Below are 20,531 nucleotides of genomic sequence, written 5' to 3'. Positions count from 1 at the left end.
CATACTGTATACTGTCCTATATGTCAAAATAATTATACAACATGATCAGTATTTTTAATTTTACTTTGCTAAAAATATTGTATGCAAAAAAAATTTCAAAGGTTTTTCCATTTCACAATCTATAAACAGCAACCAGTAAAGAGTGATTTTACTTACTTTAAAAATAAAGAGTTAAGAAAATATAATTTCCTAATTAGAGGGTACAAATGTCAGTGGAGAAGACAAAAAAATTCTGAAAGGAATATATGAATTTCAGGGGGGAAAAAAGGATGTCTTAATAGATAATCACAAAGTTTCTGAAGAGGAAACTATTGTAGTAATAAGAAGAATATAACACATTTCTTAAGAATTTTTACTCTTTAATTATTACTTGATGTATATGAACCAGTTTATAAGCCTTCAATATATGGAAATCTGCCCATACTTGACTTTTTTGTTAACTGGAGAAAATGAAAAGAAAATTAAAAGGATTAAATAGAGATAAGTGTTTTAAGAAAATTGTTATCTTTGCTTCTCACAATGCTGCTGCTGCTGCTGCTACTATTACTACTACTATGTTTATACTATTATAATTTGTACATTTTCTTAAAACAAGATGTGTTCTTAATAAAGTTTTTTTTCAGTGTTTTTATTTTATTGATAGCTTTTCATGGACACGTAATGGAACTCACTTTGATATAGATAAAGATTCACGAATAAGAATGAAGCCTCATTCAGGAACTCTTTTAATAAATATAATTACTGAAGAAAATGGAGGAAAAGCAGAATTATATGAAGGTGTTTATCAGTGTACAGCAAGGAATGTGCTTGGAGCAGCAATTTCCAATAATATTGTTATAAGAGCATCCCGTAAGTTTAATATTAATGAAACTTTTATTTCTTCTCAGTTCTTGCAAATAGTTTTCCCTCTCTGTTTGAAATCCTTGCTTTTCTGTAACAGGCTATATCACTCATCAAAATCAAATTCCTACCTAAGAAAGAATACCATTCTGTTTGTTAACTTGTATATAAATATTAAATATAAATTTCATTTTGTCTGATATTTATGCTATATTAATAGTATTTTCCTTTCCTGGTTGTTTCTTTTAAGCCTAAGACTAAATGACGGTATGTTTTTCCATGTAGGATCTCCTTTGTGGACTAAAGAAAAGCTAGTTCCAATAAGAGTTACTGAAGGTCAATATACAATTATTCCCTGCAGGCCACCAGCAGGGTTACCACCACCTATTATATTCTGGATGGATAACTGTAAGTTACATTTGAAACCCATATGCAACTACAAAACTAAAATTAGATTTTCAGTTTTTCTATTTCTGATGATCTATGGATTATAGCAATAAGACATATGGGAGAGGTTTATTTTGCTATTTTACACATCAGTTGAAATTAGGATTCATTGGGAATTCATTTTGTTGCAGGCTTATAATAATTTGGACTGCCAAAATAATTGATAAGCCCTGATCCTTCAACAAAGGGAAATCTTACATTGTGGGTGAAGGGTCTGCCTCTACTCTCCGTTCAAGAAAGCAGAACTCTTGAAACAATTAACATTTCAAAAGGAACCCTTTATTGAAAGAATAAAATAATATTGCAAGACAAAAGAAGCAGGATCTGAGATCCTAATTCAGTTAGGATAACGCAGTTAGAAACCCCTCCCCTCAGTTCGATGTTGAATGAGCCAATCCACAGGTAGTTGTTTTCAGAATTGAGGCTGAGAATGTGATAAGAAACTGTTCTCAGGCATCTCTTGCAGGAGGCTTTGGAACTGAGACAAAACAGATGGTCCTCCCTCATTACATTCCCAAGAAGGTAAATCAAAGTACAGGATATACGTATAGACATCAGGAAAAAGGCTATAAGCAAAGGAATGCACCCAAGCCCCATCCCCACCAGAATGATAGCATCCCAATAGGGATCTATGGGACCTGACATGTTGCCTCCCTAGGAATAGGAGAAATCCACCTGAAAAATAAGCACAAAGAGAAAACAGTACAGTGAATTATTTGAGTTTCTCGGGATACTGTAAATTGAACTTTCTCAGTAAGTTGGGGGCTCTTAACATGTTTTTTAGTAACCCACTCATTCTGATAGGGGGACAGGTGTTTCCAAGCAACTAGGTATTGTGTGATGCCATGGTATGTTTGTGCGAATCCAGGATGTCCTTAATTTTGGAGTGTTGCTTACCCTCAATCATGATAGGAGTTTAGTATAGTAGTATAGTATAGTCTTTATTGTCATTGTGCAAAATAAATACAACGAAATTGGTTTTAGTCTCACTGGTTGCAAAATTATAGCGGAAAAGAAAAAAGAAAGAAAGAAAAACTAGTCATACATTTCCGCATGTGCATGGAGTGATTGGCCAGCCAGAGGTGGCATTTGCCGGTTCTCCGAACTACTCTAAATTTCCACTACCGGTTCTCCAGAACCTGTCAGAACCTTGTGAATTTCACCCCTGATATAAGCGCATGGCAGGAGTTGTCCTTTTGGGTTTTGTTGCAGTAGTACTGCTGCTATTGCTACATCACTTGCAGTGGCTTGGATAAAGAATGGCCACTCTGGATCAGGGTGCTGCAGGATTGGTTCCTGGGCAGAGAGTCTCTTCAACTTTTCGAAGGCTTTTTGGCAATCCATTGTCCAAGCAAGAGGTTGAGTGGTTTTTGTTTTGTTGGAGGGGACCTCATTTTCAACAATTCTGTTAAGGACAGGGCGACTTCTGCAAATGCTGGGATAAACTGTCTATAAAAGTTGGCAAACCCCAAAAAGCTTTAAAGTTGCCTGCGAGTGTGCGGGGATTGCCAGTCGAGGACTACTTTAACCTTCCCTGGATCCATTTCCACCCCTCTGCTAGATAATTGCTAGCTGAGGCAGTTCAGAGAGGTTTTGTGGAATTCACACTTTGACAGCTTTGCGTACAGTTTGGCAGTGAGAAGCTTTTTCCCTACTTGTCACACTAGCTTCACATGCTCCGCTAAAATCTCACTGACTATGAGAATGTCATCAAGTAGACTAGAACCCCTTGGTACAAGTATTCATGCAGCACTTCGTTGATTAGTTGCATAAATATTGCAAGGGCTCCCTGTAAGCCGAACGACATGACTTTGAATTGGAAGTTACCAAGGGAGTAGTTGAATGCAGTTTTCCACTCATCCCCTTCTCTAATTTGTATGCAGTAGTAGGCTTCTCTCAGGTCTAACTTTGTGAAGGTTTTGCCCTTGGACACGTGGTTCAGTATCCTTCATGAGGGGTAAGGGGTAGGTGGTCTCCATGCACACAGCATTAATTCCATGAAAGTCAATGCAGAGCCTCATCCCCCCCCCCAATCCTTCTCTTTAAAGAGTACTGGGACTGCCACTTGGACTTTGCAAGTTGAATAAACTCTCTTGCTAAGTTGTCATCAATGTACCTCCTTAGTTCCTCCATCTCTCTTGGAGTCATGGAGTACATCTTTGGCTTTGGCTTTGGTAGCTTGACCACTGGTACATAGAGCCGAGGTGGCGCAGTGGTTAAATGCAGCACTGCAGGCTACTTCAGCTGACTGCAGTTCAGCAGTTCGGCTGTTCAAATCTCACCAACTCAGGGTTGACTCAGCCTTCCATCCTTCCGAGGTGGGTAAAATGAGAACCCGGATTGTTGGGGGCAATGTGCTGACTCTGTAAACCACTTAGAGAGGGCTGAAAGCCCTATGAAGCGGTATATAAGTCTAACTGCTATTGCTATTGCTAAACTCTATTGCAGACAGTGGAGCAGTGAGGAGGGAGAAGGTTGCAATCTTCTTCACTAAAGACCCCCACTAGGTCTCGGTATTCCTTTGGCATTTGCAGATAACTGTGCAGGGCCTATGTTGCAGGGGTGGCAGCTTGTGGCTTGTTATTGTTGCCGTGTCTTATGGAGACTTGGCCTGGGTCTGACGTTACAAGAGGCAGCGGCCCAACGCCTATAGTCAGCTTTCTATAGCTGCCTTCCCAAGTGATGGTTTGTCCCCATTTGTCTAGCCGGGGAAGATCCAGTATGATGGACTCATTCATTTTGGGGGCTACGACAAATTGGATGAGTTCCCAATGACGCCCCATTTCTAATGTGACCAATTCCATGACTAAGGTGGATGGTACTCCACCGATCAGTGTGCCATCTACCTGCTCGAAACAGATGGCTCACTTGAGGGGTCTCATGCGAATGCCTAGCTGCTTGACTATGGGGAGGCTGATTAGGCATCTGGTTCAGCTGGTGTCTGTGACAGCTTCTACTTCACCTTGGGCTCTGATTTCCAGCATTACTATCCAGCTTTTGATAGTAAAGGGTGGGATGGCTACGCTGATCATTGGGTCATCCTCCCTACTGCTTCCTTCAACCAGTTTTGTTAAGCCTTCCTTGGCTTGGGCATCCTCAACTTTTGGAGGCTGGAGTGGAGCCTCCACACCCTGCTAAGCAAATCTCCCCTTTTCCGCTCTCATGCTCAGCTCTTGATCTTGACCAGTCGAGTGGGGGAGTTTTGCCTTTTTTACAGGTTGCAGGCTTTGTTGGATCCAGGGGTTGCGACCAACAAGTATGGAGGTTGAGTTGGCTCCAGCTGCTCTGGGGTGGATGGTCCCAGTGAGCCAATCCAGCCATAGCCGGCATCACAGCTCCTTCCAGGCAGCCACTGGGTCATGGTCACTGGGGAATGAAAATCCCTGGTGGACCTAGGTAGATGTAGCCCACTCCATAGACCCCTGCAGCCTGCATTGGCGGCAGTGGCTGAGGGACAGGGAGCTCCGGCAAGCCAAGCCAATTGCAGCCTTTTTCATAGCTCATTCCCGACTGCATTGGCCCCGGTGGCCGCATGTGACTTGTGTCACTGGGGTCCCATGGGAGGAGTCCCAGGTCTCGGCCAAGGGCAGGCATCAGGGATTGAGCGGTCTCAACTCACCCATGACTGACGAGCACTACTTGGCATCCCAATCGGCAGTGGCTATTTGCAGGCTTCCCGCCGATCCCCTTTGCTTGGCCTGGGGTTTCCTCCGCCAGACCCGGATTTCCAGGTGCTGACTGCGACGTCTCAGTCAGGCGCCCTTGATTGCTAATCCGTCTTGCCACCAGGAATCTGCAAGACCTTGCCACTCGCTCCTGCCATCCCCATAGCTGCCATCTGGTGTGTCCTCATGCTCCATTTTCCCTGAGTCTTCACACTGCCTGGTTTCAGGTCAGCATTGGGGCTTAGTACCCCAGACAACACCCCAGAATTCAGGGAGCTGGTGTTGTTGTTAATGAAGATTTGGGTGAATGTCAGGTTGCCAAATAGCATCCACTATGAAATAATACCTCGGGCAATAAGTTCCTCAAAACACCAATTTATTAGAAGAGCCATGTTGGCACATCTGGTAAAACCCAAATCTGAAAGCTTCCAGGTTTCCCCCACCCAGTTGAAAGTTGAAGACCCTGCCCCAATACCTACAAGCCCATCAAATGGTCCAATCAGTCACTGCTGTGGATGAAGATTCCTCCCCATCCACATCTGTCCAGGTGCAGAGATGGAGCGACCTTGACTTTCTGAGAAGGAATGTTATTTTGGCTACACATCTCCCAAGTTCCATACCATCCTGCAGGCCAGTCCTTTGTTGTTTCCAGGACGGTCCCACGGGCCTTGAGTTTGACACCCCTGAATTATACAAACCATAAAATGAACTGGAATATAGTTCTGAAACTGTCATAGTGATAGAAGTTGTTGTGGAATATATCAGTTAAGAAAAATATATTTTAAAGGTAAAAATCCCTTCAATTTGAACTGGATTAATTGTGGCTATAGAACAGGAGTATCTTACCAGAAGAAATGTTGGTAATTTACATATATGCTTAAAATAATTATATATTGTGAGCTGGCATTATAGATGTTTCATTTTTTATTTTTATAGCTTTTCAAAAGCTGCCTCAAAATAATAGAGTTTCACAAAGTCTAAATGGAGATCTCTATTTTTCTAATGTAATACAAGAAGATAGCCGTGAAGATTATATATGTTATGCAAGATTTAACCACACTCAAACTATTCAACAGAAGCAACCTATTTCATTAAGAGTTGAACCAGGTAGGTATGAATTTCTAAATTGGTTTGTAGACATTATATTTAGCCAAAATATAATTTATATTAGTATAGTAGAAAACATTTTTTTGCAAATTGTGCCTTGCAACATATCGAAATGAAATATTTGGAAAGGAGTCAAAATAATTTGCAATATATCTTTATTACAACTATCACAGTATATGTTGCTATTCTTAAATAGTTTCAGTACTTTTGACATCAGTAGGATTAAGTAACTGCTTAGCAAAATTTCAAGTTTCATTTGAATACAGTTTGATAAGTTTTTAGGTATCATACTAATTCAGATCCTACTTGCAAGTGAAGTTTCATGTGATAATCACATCAAAAAAACAAAAAAAAAACAAATTGTAGATCAGAAGAGCAACTTGTAGCTTCTGTAGCCTGGAAAGATAAAATAATTTTATTTCATATTTGTGCCAATTACAACCCTGACCTCTTTGAGAAACTTTCTTGGAGGCAGGTGGATTTTCCTCAATATTTGGGAATTTCTAGTATAGGGGAACTAACTCTGAAGGAATCAAATATGCTCCTCATCCAGAAGACGGCTATTTATTTATTTATTTTATTTAGTTTGTCAAACATGTACGAGATACCAGGTATAAGTATAAACATGTACATGAACACAGGAAATGGGTACAAATAAATGGGGACAATAGGACAGGGACGGTAGGCGTGCGCTTATGCACGCCCCCTTACAGACCTCTTAGGAAAGGGGTGAGGTCCACGCTAGACAGGTTGTTAAAGTTATGGGGGGGGGTTGAGGATGTAACAACAGAGTCGGGTAGTGCATTCCAGGCATTGACCACTCTGTTGCTGAAGTCATATTTTCTGCAATCGAATTTGGAAGCAGTTTACCTTGATCCATTGTTTTCCCATTTTTCCTATTTTCTATCTTGAATTCTTTGTGCTTGAGGTTAAAGCATTGGTTGTAGTGATAACAGAATTAATTTCTGAGTCCCACATTTAATTTTGTTGGCTGCATTCTTCATGATATTCTATTTGTTTCAGTGGATTCATTGAATGAAACATTAACTGCTAATATGAGTGACTCTGATTTTTATGGTGGTGAGTTTTAGAGATGAACATTATTCCATTCATATAGAATTTAGTCAACTAACATTAATTCATGGTTGTTTTGCTCATGCTACATTAATGTAGATCTCATTAGAACTGGAGATATGTTAAGCAATTTACATAATGTTATTAAGTTTAGATAATTAGGAAATAACAGCAAAATATTTGCATGAAGAACATGTTTCATTTTGACCCAAGAATCAACCTAACAATATTTCTTTTCATATTTTTTTCTGATGATTTATTACTCCTGGAACTACACAATAGTGCATACTTATTCGAAATGGCAATTAATTTGTTAAAAAGCAATGAAAAACTACGTTCTGTTTTATAACTTACCAAATGTATTGTTAAATGACTTAATAATTTGCATTAAGATGAATATATTTACTACATATTTAAAATTATTTATCTTCTAATGTGACACTTTATTTATTTATTCCAGTCCTTAGCAAAGCTATGGTTCTCATTATGAATATTATTCTTTGTATAAATATCCACTTTTTTTAAAGCAATAAATAAAAAGACAAACCCACTTGTAATACGTCTATTATATTACCATCTTTTTAATATATTTGTTAAGCTATGCTTATATAGGTATAATATATATATTGAGACCATAGGATAGATGCAAATATATAGATATATTACACACACCACACACCACACACCACATGTATGTATGTCTGATATAATAGGCTCCCTTTACTTCACTTTACCTACTTTCAAGTGCAATTGGTTTCCTTTTCAGTTGCCATGGCCCATGACTATTTCAGGAATTGAAACATATGTAGAAATCAATTTGTCTTCTACTTTTTCATAAAACATTATTTAAATTAGAACATTTTTGTACTGGCTGATTTGCAACTTTTGTTAGATACAGTGCTTGATAATGTTCCCCTTTCCCATTAAAACAGTAGGTAACTTATTTTTTTTTAAATGCATAAAGCTCATATGCAAAAAACAGGGCAGGGCAAACCTGCTCACTCTGGATTTCTGGAACATACTATTTTTTATAACTTCTTTCTCCCTGGATATACCTTTATTCCATTATTAAAAGTAATCCCCAAGTTAAGGAACTAAGTATGTGCAGATGTTAGAAATCCCCAAAGAATAAAATTATATCAAATTACAGTTCTAGTATTTTCTTAAGAGAAGTTGTGGAACTGCCAAGTCTCTTAGGAACCAAGAAATACATATGAAGTTATTTCTGAATAGTTTCCTTTATTGTTCTTTACTTATAGACCGAAACCATGCCAAACTAAGAAACTATTTGCCTCAGTATAGATATACTCTTGAAATTGCTGGTTTTCCTCCCAACCAAATATTTCATGCTTCATTGCCTCTTTGCTTATGGAGTGCAGCCCCTCCTTCCTGGGAATCCAGACTACATTCCACCACAGGAACTAAAGCTGCATTGAGCTACTGTACATTGCTTATAATTATTCAAAATCCCATTAATGAGAGTAAGGGTTTGAATATACATGAAAGATAATTAAATTAAATTGTATAACAATTAAATTAATATATAGTTCAAAATCAAAGTTTTTCCATGGAAACGTTTGCCCATCATTATAACTCAGTGCCTAATATTTTCATTGTTGTGTTTTATTTATCCTAAGAGTTTTTATATTAGAGTTAAATAATAAATTTTCCAAGGAAAAGTTGCTTTTGCAATCTGTGATCAAATTTGCATTTTTTTAAAAAATGATAGGAAAAGCAAGGTTTTGATATACAAAGCAACACCTTTATCTCTGTCAAAATTATCTCTTGCAAAATGATTAGATAATCGAGCAAGTCATAGAACCCTAGCTAAAAACACTTATTTCTATATAATTTACTGAATGTATAGACACATTCAAGCATGCATTGCACTGGATACAAAGAATTAGTTTTGGTGTAGATTTTGTTTCCATTAAATGATATATAATTTTTTTTCTTCCTTTTTTTAGTCAGATTTTATTCAGAAAGACAGCCAACTCTTCTAACACCTGCTGGAAATGCAAGTAGCAAAATTGAACTAAGAGGAAACACTCTCATGCTGGAATGTATTGCAGAAGGATTGTGAGTTGTCATTTTAATCAAGGAAAATAAGTATAATGATACCATTATACAGCTGTGGATAGCTACTATACATGTGTGGACTATGCTGTCTTTTATCTGATCATTTCCCTGGCAGCATCTCTTTGCTCAGCCTCCCAAGGTCTTTCCCACATACCATTATATTTATTATACTTGATCAAATTATAACAAGTGGCAATACTGCCTTTCAGCCTTGTCCAATTAAGATAACACATAGTATACAGGCAATAGAACCAATAAAATTTAAATAGTATATAATAAGTATTTAGTACCTTTTTCAAAACGTAGAATAAATGATTATATGTTTGGATTTTAAACCATTATTAAATTAGTTTAATTATTAAAAACTCCAAAATGTACTTTATTTAAACATTGTAATCTCAACTGTTCTTAATGATATTTTCTTCTATCAGACCTACACCATTAATCCGCTGGAGCAAAGAGGGTGGCGACCTTCCTGTCAACAGGACTTTATTTGACAATTTTCATAAAACCCTCAAAATTATAGATGTCTCTCAAGCTGATTCAGGGAAATATAAATGTATGGCAACAAATCGTTTGGGTTCTGCTTATCATGTTATTACAGTCAATGTCAAAGGTAAAATTATGTTGTCTTGTTTAGCATTTAGAAGTTAACATGTATATTCTGTAGACATTTCTGAATTCACATTCATGCCAGATCAGAAATACATCCTTTAATAAAAATAAAAGTGGCCAAGTTGCATATGATTAATTGGAACTTCATAGAAACTTTTTATTTTCTTAGTGTCTTATCATCCTTTTTTGATAATTCATAATAAACATGAGATATGTAAAATGTAATCTATTTGAATCTGATGGACTATTGTAGTCAACTTTTCAGTTTCTGAGGGTTGCAGTTATATTTTTCTTTCATCTAAGTTTACATTTTATTTCCATGATATTATAGAGGGCGAAGTAGTAAATAATAGAACCAATGACAGGAAAGAAATGTTAGAAGAAAATAAAAAGATTTATAAAAGTTGTAATAAACTGCCACATGTCAGTGCAGCAAGGAGAGACCACCAGGGATGATAGAAGTATCATAATTGCATGCTGTTTCTGGCCTCTAAATTGTTCAGATTTGGCATTTCTGGATACATCTTAAATTTGATTATCAGGAATTTTTCGAGAGCAGGATCAGAAATTTGCTACACAAAACTTTGAATAACAGGATCTTATAACAAAATAAAGAGGTGATTGATCTCATGGTTACAGCACTAGACTAGAAATCGGGAGGCCGTGGGTTCTAGTTGCGCCTTGGGCATGTAAGCTGGCTGGCTGACTTTGAGCCAGTTACTGTCTCTCAGCCGAAGTCACTTGGTTGTTGTGAGAAAAATAGGAGCAGGAAGGACTATTTGGTATGTCTACTACCTTGAATTATTTATAAAACAATAAAGGTAAGTTTAAAACATTTTTTTAAAAAATATGATGGTAATGCCTCTTGGTTGTTAGACAAGGATTCACCCCAATCCAAGCCATTCCGGGCTTGGTCCCTTCCAGTCTGAGCTAGTAAGGTAAAACTGCTTCCTCACATATCTGCCCTTTCGGCTGCCTGCCAATCTACTGCCACCAGCTGCCCCTGCTGCCTAGTCCTGCTAATTGCTGCAACATGTATTAATACATACTTGACACAGCCTTCTTTCATGCCATCTTCTTTTGTCCTAGCTGCAAATGAAGATGCTGGCTGACACACAAATAGAGATCGTGGTCATGGCAGAGAAAACCCCCAGATGTACTGGTGTGACAGAAGGTGCACAAAAGAGGGTCACCTGGTTCAGTAGTGGCATACAAGGTGGCAGGCACAGCTGTGGTGAGGAGCAAGGCCAGGTAGAAGGGGCAGCTGGTAGCAGCTGGTAGGCAAATGACAGTTGTAAATGCAGATAGTCCCAAGTGGGCTCAAATTTTTTTCATGTGACTGCAGGAGTACTGCAATGGCCAGAATTTGGCCAGATCATATGTCCCTTCATTCAACACTAACTTCAAACAGTCCCAAAACAAATGAATGTTGAGCAAGGATTATCCCTAATTGTATGTTCAGCTATTTTCCCCATCCTTCAGTCTCTCAACTCATTATGCTTCTGACACAAGAAGATTTTTAGAGATTGGAAAAGAGTTTACCACACAGTGGTAATTGTGGTAATACTATTAAATGTAAAAGCTCTTAGTATAAAAAGATGATTTATGCATCTTTTTAGAATCAAAATGAAGATGAAGATGATTAAAGTGAGTTGTAGGTAATGAAAGTTTATGCCTTTAATAAAAAAAAATAGTTTGAAAAAAATGCTACCAAACTTTTGATTATTAACCGAACAATTTATTCTATTTTTAATAAATGCATTTTTGTTCTGTATACATTTGGAGTTTTGACATTAATTATATTAATATATGTAACATAATATACTGCTACCACTGCAAAAATTAGTTGCTGAATGTTTTTGCTTCTTTTTTAAAACTCAGCTGCCCCTTATTGGATAAGAGAACCTTCCAACCTTGTATTATCTCCTGGAGAAGATGGTTCCTTGATTTGTAGAACTAGTGGCAATCCTAACCCAGCATAAACTGGTTAGCAAATGGAATTCCAGTTGAAAGTATGGGCTGTTTTCACTTTTATGTCATGTTAAATTCTGCTTGATATTAGTGGTTTTGTTAATATAGGTTTTTGAACAAGTAGTCAAAGTTTTGTTTAGAATGAGCAAAACATTCCACACATTTATAGAGCTTGGTATAGTTTAATGTAAGTAGAATAATGGACATCAATCTCTAAAGATTACACACAGAGAGAATAACGATTAAATCTAAAATAGAAAATTATGAATTTACCATTTATTTATTTAAGAAATGAATGTATTTTGTCTTACAAAGTAAGAGCTTTTGAATCTGCATTGTAATCAGATCATTAACTAAGAAGTTGAAAGAATCTAAAACCAATTCTATCAAGTGCTTCAGTGTGAAATAGTAGTTCCTTGATGTTTCTAAAAACAGGCCACCACTCAACCCTTTCTGAAGTTTTTTTTTTCTTCCCATTAAGTTGTTATGCACATTGACGCAGGGACTCTGGAAAAGAACATTTCAAATTGTGCTTCACAAAGAGAGAGCCACGCATCTCATATGAAGCAATTAATCAGAGGAAAGGGATAAGAAAGCACTAGATTGCTAAACTCATATAGGGGAGAAACACTTTAAGAAGATTTTTAATACTGTATTTATTTTTATAAATGATGATTCATGCTTTTTATGCACTGGTATGCTCAACTGGTATATAGCTGATTATACATTAATTGTACAATTGATTTTAACACTTATTTTTATACTTGATTGTACACTCCTAAAAAGAATTCCAAGCAAACTAAAGATGTTCCAAGCAAGATGGGAAGCAGAACTGAGAGGAACAAAGATAAATAGGGAAGAAGAGTATGAAATTGCCTTCCTAATTATATTAGAGCATTTGCTATGCTTTAATCTTTGAGAAAAAAATATCCTATCCTATTTGCATATAATCCAAAAAATAAGCCTATGACCCTATAGCTATGTTATACGTTCCCAGCTTTCTCCATTACTGACCCTCCTGCTGGGAATTATAGAAATATTTATAGTGACACAACTGCCTACCTTGATCTGTGAAGAAGAGATGAGAAACCAAAACTGAGTAGTGTATTTTTTGCATGAAGAAAATTCCAGTGTAATTTCCATCTCCAGTTGTAAGTGCATCTCAAATAATATTAAGAAATACTGAGCCTATAGATAAAATCAAAAGCTAGCTTGCAGGAATGTTCATATTAATATTAGTGGAGTTTATATTTGCTGATACAATGATCTACTGGCTTGAGATCTAATTATCATAACCTGATATGGACTATTAATATTAAACTATTAAACTAATTCTGAGTTCAAATAAGGTTGGTGCTGACAAAGTGAAAGGAATAAGTATGGAATATATATGTAGAAAATAATTTAAAGGTAAGTCAGAAATACTGCATATGTATGTATGTATGTATGTATGTATGTTTGTATGTTTGTATGTATGTATGTATACAGTGTTTCTGACCTTGCTTCAAATGATTTTCTTACAATTCAAGAATAGTTTTTTCAGTGTTGAATAATTTAATCTATCCTGTGTTTTAACAGTTGCTCCTGAAGAACCCAGTAGAAAAGTTGATGGTGATACAATTATTTTTACTAATGTGCAAGAAAGATCAAGTGCTGTATACCAGTGTAATGCTTCTAATGAATATGGATATCTATTAGCAAATGCATTTGTCAATATTTTAGGTAAGACGGTGCTTTTTAAAAATTAAAAAATCCAATAATAATGGTGCTTTATTACTCATCAGTAGACAGTACATGCTACAATATTGACTCATAGGTAACTTTAGTATTTATTGGACTTGTCTTTCCAGCATCTCAGTTATATTACTATATTAATATAAATGTAATTATTATGCATAAAAACAGTATAGTTAATGAATAAAAAAGCATATAATGAATGTCAGATTTGATATCTCAACCTCAAATGTCCCCAATAAAGTCTTAATGCAATCCTATTCATCTTTATTAGGGGGAAGTAGTAGGCTAGATCCTATAAAAGTAAAGTTTTCCCCTATCCGACTGTCAGGAATGGTACTTCTTAGCAAAGGGAGCCAGAGTTTGTCCACAGGCGTTTCTGTGGTCACATGGATAGCATGTCTATATGCCAAGGTGCACAGAATGCTGTTACCTTGCTACTGAAGTGGTACCTATTTATCTACTCTCATGATTTTGAACTGCTAGATGGGCAGAAGCTGGGGCAAGTAATGGGAGCTCAACCCATTGTGCGGCACTTGGGTCTTGAACATGGGCTATTCAGCTTTCCAGCTGACAAGCTAAGCATTGTTTAACCACTGAGCCATCACTCTTATATGCAATCCTATTCATCTTTATTTGGGAGATCATTAGGTTCGGTGGTATGTAATTTGCATAAGAAAATTATTGTATTACTCAACTTTTTAAGATACATGTGCCTTCAAATCAGTCTCGACTCCTGGTGACTGCTTACACAAGTCCCTGCAGTTGTCCTGGCAACATTTTTGGAAGTGGTTTGCCCTTGCCTTTTTCTACAATGGAGAGTATATGGCCCAAAGCCATCCACTGGATTTGTGCCTAAAGCCGGACTTTAAATGCTGTTCCAAACTGGATTACAGGTGGTCCCTGGGATAATAATGTCCGACTAAAGACAATCCCTAAATATTTTGTCTTAGATCGTTACTAGTCTTATTCAAATTTTACATAAGATATAAGACAGAGAACTGTCTTGGAAAATAAAAAAAGTGATAATACATTTATTATTGAGATCTCAAATATTACGTTTACTTGAATGAAAGACACTTTTCCCCCAACGTCACATATCTGTAACAGCAGAGAGTTCTATTTAATTCACTTAGAGTAGGATAATGGCAACATAATTCACTTAGAGCAGGGGTCTCCAACCTTGGCAACTTAAGACTTGTGGACTTCAACTCCCAGAGTTCCTCAGCCAGCAAAGCCCACAGATCTTAAAGTTGCCAAGGTTGGAGACCACTGACTTAGAGTATGAAAATGGCAACGTTATTATTACATGTTATTGGGGCATTTAATTGCCCAAAGTAGGTAACATCATCAATGCTAGACATATACACTTATATAAATAAGCTAGATATATAACTTTCCTACACAAATGCATTCAAAATATTCATAACATTTGAATTTTTTTTTTCAGCCGAACCACCAAGAATCCTTACTCCATACAATAAACTTTATCAAGTCATTGAAAATAATCCTGCATTGCTAGATTGTGTTTTTTTTGGTTCACCTATGCCTGAACTGAATGGTAAGTCACTCACAATTTGCGGGGGGGGGGGGATCATTAATGCTTAATGCGCATTAAACTGATGAATATTGCGGGAATCTAGAAAGTTAAATAGAGATCTATACCTTTTTGTGTACTTTAATTGTTTGTCTTCCATTTCATGTGATTAATTTATTTTTCAATTTTATACATAATTAATTTGTCTTACACTATATAGCAAACATCTGATGCAGTGGTGGGTTCCGGATCCCGTTCCAACTGGTACAGTTGGAATGGGTCCGGCTGCATTCACATGGACACGTGCAGCCCACGTGCATGTGTCTTAGCACCTCTGTGAGCCTCCGCGACAGTCCAACTGCTTAGCGGAGCCTTGCATAGATGCTGTATGCGCCATGTGCGGAAGCACCAAAGACTTAAAAGACCGGTAAGGAGCTCGGGCAGGCGGGTGGGCCCTCTGGAGCACTGTACAGGAACGGTATCCGGTGTTCCAGGCAGGCTTCGGTACGCCCATACCAAGGTGTACCATCTGCAACCCACCACTGATCTGATGACAAATTACATCCATGACTATAAGTAATCATTATATTTTCTTTTAAATAAGAGAAACTAACAGAAATAAGAGAATAACAGAAATAGAGCACAACAATGATGAGAACTATCTTGAATGCATTTGGGTCAATATTAAAGGTTGGGGAGGGGGAATGACATGGCCATAGGTCTATACTACAGCCAGCCAACCAAGCAGAGGAAGTAGATGAACTTTTTGCTAGTCAGCTAATTAAGGTATGTAGGAAGCATGCCACAATAGTAATGGGGGATTTTAACTACCCTGACATCAACTGGGAAACAAACTCTGCACCAAGTGGAAGATCCAACAGGTTCCTAACAAACCTAGGAGACAACTTTGTTTCCTAAAAAGTAAAGATGGGAACAATGGGATCAGCCATATTGGACTTAGTTCTCACTAACAGAGAGGAAATGATAGAAGGTGTTGAAGCCACAGGAACCCTGGAGACAAGTGACCATGGAATTCAACATTATGCAAACACAAGTAGTAGAACAAAGTCAAACTAGAGTCTTGGACTTTAAGAGAGCCAATTTCAATAAACTTGGAGAGAGATTGGGAAGAATTCCATGGATGAGAATCCTCAAGGGAAAACAACTCAAGAAGCTTGGGAAATTTTGAAAAATGAGATTACAAAAGCCCAGTCTAGCACAATACCAATGAAGAAGAAAAATAACAGCTCCCAAAAGAAACCAGCATGGCCGCATAAAGAACTCTCTGACAAATTGAAAGTCAAAAAAAGATAAGCATAAAAAGTGGAAAGAGGGGGACATAACTAAGGCAGAATATCAGCAAATAGCCCAAGCCTGTAAAGATGAAGTGAGGAAAGCTAAGGCTCACATTGAGAAAGGCTTGCCACAAAAGTAAAAAATAACAAAAAAAAGCTTCTTCCAACATGTTAAAAACAAGAAAAAGTTAAGGAAACAATTGGCCAATTGCTGGGAGAAAGTGGCAGGAAGGTGACAAGCAACAGGGAGAAAGCAGAACTATTTAACTCATTTTTTGCGTCTCTCTTTACACAAAGGGATAAAACAGTCCAACCTATCAAAAACAGCATTACAAATATCAGATTAGGAACCCAAGTTGAAATAGGGAAGAAAATGATAACTGAGCATCTGTCTACCCTAGACGAGTTCAAATCACCAGGACCGGATGGATTACACCCCAGGGTTCTGAAGGAACTGGCAGACGAGATCTCAGAACCACTGAGAGATCCTGGAGCACCGGGGAACTGCCAGAGGAAAAGAGCTGATGTGGTTCCCATCTTCAAAAAAGGGAAAAAATAGATCCAGGAAACTACAGACATATCAGCCTGACCTCAATACCAGGAAAGATTCTGGGAAAGATAATCAAGCAACAAATTAGCAAACACCTAGAAGTAAACAAAATAATAGCCAAAAGCCAACATGGGTTTGTCAAAAACAGATCATGCCAGACTAATCTTATTGCATTCTTTGACAAAGTGACAAAATTAGTGGACCAGAGTAATGCCTCGATATAGTTTACTTGGACTTCAGTAAGGCATTTGATAAGGTAGTCCATAACCTACTACTAGATAAAGTAGAAGAATGTGGGTTAGACAGCATCACCACCAGATGGATTTGTAACTGGCTGACCAACCACATTTAACGTGTACTCCTCAATGGAATTGCATCTACATGGAGGGAAGTATGCAGTGGAGTACCCCAAAGTTTTAGATATCTTCAACATCTTCATCAATGATTTGGATGAGGGAATAAATGGGGAACTCATCAAATTTGCAGATGACACCAAGCTGGCAGGAATAGCCAACACTCCAGAAGGTAGGCTTAAGATACAGAAGAATGTTGACAAACTTGAACATTGGGCATTATCTAATAAAATATGGTGAAAAGAGTAAGGTTCTATATTTAGGCAAGAAAAATGAAATGCACAGGTATAGTATAGGTGGTACCTTGCTCAGTAGTAGTAACTGAGAGGGATCTTGGAGTCCTAGTGGACAACCATTCAAATATGAGCCAGCAGTATACAGCAGCTGCCAAAAAAGCCAACACAGTTCTAGGCTACATAAACAAAGGGATAGAATCAAGATCACGTGAAGTGTTAATACCACTTTATAATGCCTTGGTAAGGCCACACTTGGAATACTGCATTCAATTTTGGTTGCCATGATGTAGAAAAGATGTGGAGACTCTAGAAAGAGTGCAGAGAAGAGCAACAAAGATGATTAGGGGACTGGAGACTAAAACATGAAGAATGGTCGCAGAAACTGGGTATGTCTAGTTTAATGAAAAGAAGGACTAGGGGAGACATGATAGCAGTGTTCCAATATCTCAGGGGTTGCCACAAAGAAGAGGGAGTCAAGCTATTCTCCAAGGCACCTGAGGATAGAACAAGAAGCAATGGGTGGAAACTAATCAAGGAGAGAAGCAACTTAGAACTGAGGAGAAATTTCCTGACAGTTAGAACAATTAATCAGTGGAACAGCTTGCCTCCAGAAGTTCTGAATGCTCCAACACTGGAAGTCTTTAAGAAGATGTTGGATAGCCATTTGTCTGAAGCGATATAGGGTTTCCTGCCTAGGCAGGAGGTTGGACTAGAAGACCTTCAAGGTCCCTTCCAACTCTGCTATTGTATTGTATAACTGCCAGCTAATTGATTCTACCAATTAGGTTTGGGATTACAGGGATAAGCAATTCCCCTACCAAATGTTCTCATCAATAGAATCACCCACGGATCAACAGCAATTTCAGAGCATGGAATGGTGAGAATGAAAATGTTAGCCAGTCCCAAAATTTATTGGGGACATTATACGTATTTAAAAATAGGCATGTTAAATCCAATCATTTATTAACATTTTGTGTGAGTTGCGTCTTTTTTTGTTGTGTATGCATATAATCATCTTTCTACAGTTTATCAAATATTATTACATGTCTATTGGGGTTTAGGGATGCAGTAGACACCTTGTCTCCAAATAAAGTTTAAATTAATGCAAAATTTGGATAATCTCTTTCCAATACATAGGTTTCAAGGAATGAAAGGTAGCATTCTCCAGGGCAACCAGTATGTTTTCCATAATAATGGGACCTTGGAAATTTTGAAAGCCCAAAAGGACAGCAGTGGCACATACACCTGCATAGCAAGAAATAAACTAGGAAAAGCACAAAATAATGTTCAGTTAGAAATCAAGGGTAAGAAACCTTGGCTCTGAAATAAAAGCCTCCTAATCTGTTTGCCAATTGGTAATTGTTAAGTATCATAGTAATTATTTTATTTTTCAGAACCCACAATGATTATTAAGCAGCCTGAATACAAAGTAGTACAAAGGATGGAGCAGGTTTTCTTTGAATGTATAATTAAATATGATGCAACATTAATACCTACAGTTATATGGTTGAAAGAAAATGATGAATTACCAGATGATGGACGGTATGTATTCCAACCCAAGCCCCACTTCTTTGCAAGTTAATTAAACACGAACAAGAGGATTTAATACATATTTCCACTTATAATTCAATAATATATCCTGTTGCAGATAAAGTATTACTATTTTTTAAGATAGTGCTTTCTGCAATGCACCAATTATGATTTCTCTCCACCAGGCATGTATGCTATAATAAGATTCAATAACCCCTCTGTGTTATTGCATTTTTTTATATATTCACCAAGTATATTTTCCTAGGATCACACTGCGAAGAGAAAAGAAAACCAGAATGATGTAATGATTAACACATTAAACTAAACAAATGTTACTAAAACAATAACAGATTCTGATACTTTCATCAAAATGATAAAAGCAGCATCATGCCACTAGGATACAAGTTTCACTTATTTCATACATGTGTGTGATATGATTACACGCTACAAAAGGGGTGCAGCTTGTATTATTACATTGCTCTCTTAATTTCTTTGCTTTGACACAGCCCCAACAGATGCCTCTGTTATTTGTCCATAATGCATGTCGTTTCTTAGTGCTTTGATTTGAGCAATGTCTGTGGAATGCATATTTCAACATACACATATGGTGAATTTATTTTGCAATATTTAAACCTCATTCTAAATTCATCGCATCTCCTCTGAAAGTTATTAAATGGCGGACAAATTATTGTAATAAATAAAATTATCTACATTTGTTGTTCTGCCATTGTTCTAACTGGTCCCATAATTCCACTGTATCGTCTTGCATTTTTTTTGTAATGGACTCTAGTCGTTCAATTTGGTTTCTCCTTCTGTATTCTTTCTTGAACTGCTGTCAAGTAACTAGTACATTTGTATTAAGATGCTATTGTTATTTACTACAACTTATACTACAACTAATAACGTATGTATTTAGAACTGTTTGCAATAATGGAATAATTAAATGTATTGTAATTACAGGTTTATTGTAGGTAAATACAACTTGACCATTATGAATGTCACTGATAAGGATGGTGGAGAATATACTTGCCTAGCTAATACTACATTGGATAGTGTTTCTGCAAATGCTGTACTCACTATTGTGGGTAAGATATCTCTTAATGTAGAATTAAAGCAAAAACAAATCTGTTAACTTTTTGTGAAAGTATTAACTGGTTTTAATCTATTTAAGATCTGATATTTAAGCTATTCTGAATATTCTGGTATTCAGTTTTGGAATAATCTAAAAGTAAGAATATATTTTGATCCCATAAATTCAACAAAACTAATTTTTCAGGTATTACTGTCTTAAATTTGAACCCAAAGTGTTACAAAAAACAACAACCAGAAAAGACAGTATGATTTCTTATATACTTGCCTGAAACTATGGTAGCTTTTAGCATATCCGTCATTTGGACCTGATCTGAGAAAATATAGTTCTGAGTTTTCTCTGTACAGATTTTCTTTCCATGCCAGAATCTTAATATTTAGGGTTCTGTATGCATTATAATTATTATGT

The 20,531-nt window shown here is 36.9% G+C and overlaps 1 protein-coding gene across 1 annotated transcript in view; it reads left to right on the top strand.

Moving 5' to 3' along the window:
- The first annotated feature begins 686 nt into the window (after nucleotides 1–686).
- NRCAM (neuronal cell adhesion molecule) overlaps nucleotides 687–20,531 on the top strand; it is a 58,336-nt gene continuing 38,491 nt past the window's right edge. The window contains 14 exon segments of the mRNA XM_032221902.1: nucleotides 687–849; nucleotides 1,126–1,248; nucleotides 5,889–6,059; nucleotides 7,083–7,139; nucleotides 9,101–9,212; nucleotides 9,644–9,828; nucleotides 11,709–11,801; nucleotides 11,804–11,839; nucleotides 13,377–13,520; nucleotides 14,983–15,093; nucleotides 17,872–17,875; nucleotides 18,641–18,807; nucleotides 18,898–19,045; nucleotides 19,994–20,118. Of these exon segments, the coding sequence (XP_032077793.1) occupies nucleotides 702–849; nucleotides 1,126–1,248; nucleotides 5,889–6,059; nucleotides 7,083–7,139; nucleotides 9,101–9,212; nucleotides 9,644–9,828; nucleotides 11,709–11,801; nucleotides 11,804–11,839; nucleotides 13,377–13,520; nucleotides 14,983–15,093; nucleotides 17,872–17,875; nucleotides 18,641–18,807; nucleotides 18,898–19,045; nucleotides 19,994–20,118 (1,624 nt within the window). The 5' untranslated portion in view covers nucleotides 687–701.

Source organism: Thamnophis elegans, chromosome 7 (assembly GCF_009769535.1).
Source record: "Thamnophis elegans isolate rThaEle1 chromosome 7, rThaEle1.pri, whole genome shotgun sequence".
Taxonomy (NCBI): Eukaryota; Metazoa; Chordata; class Lepidosauria; order Squamata; family Colubridae; genus Thamnophis; species Thamnophis elegans.
The sequence above is the reverse complement of the archived record's forward strand: the minus strand, read 5'-3'. Positions and strand labels throughout refer to the sequence as shown.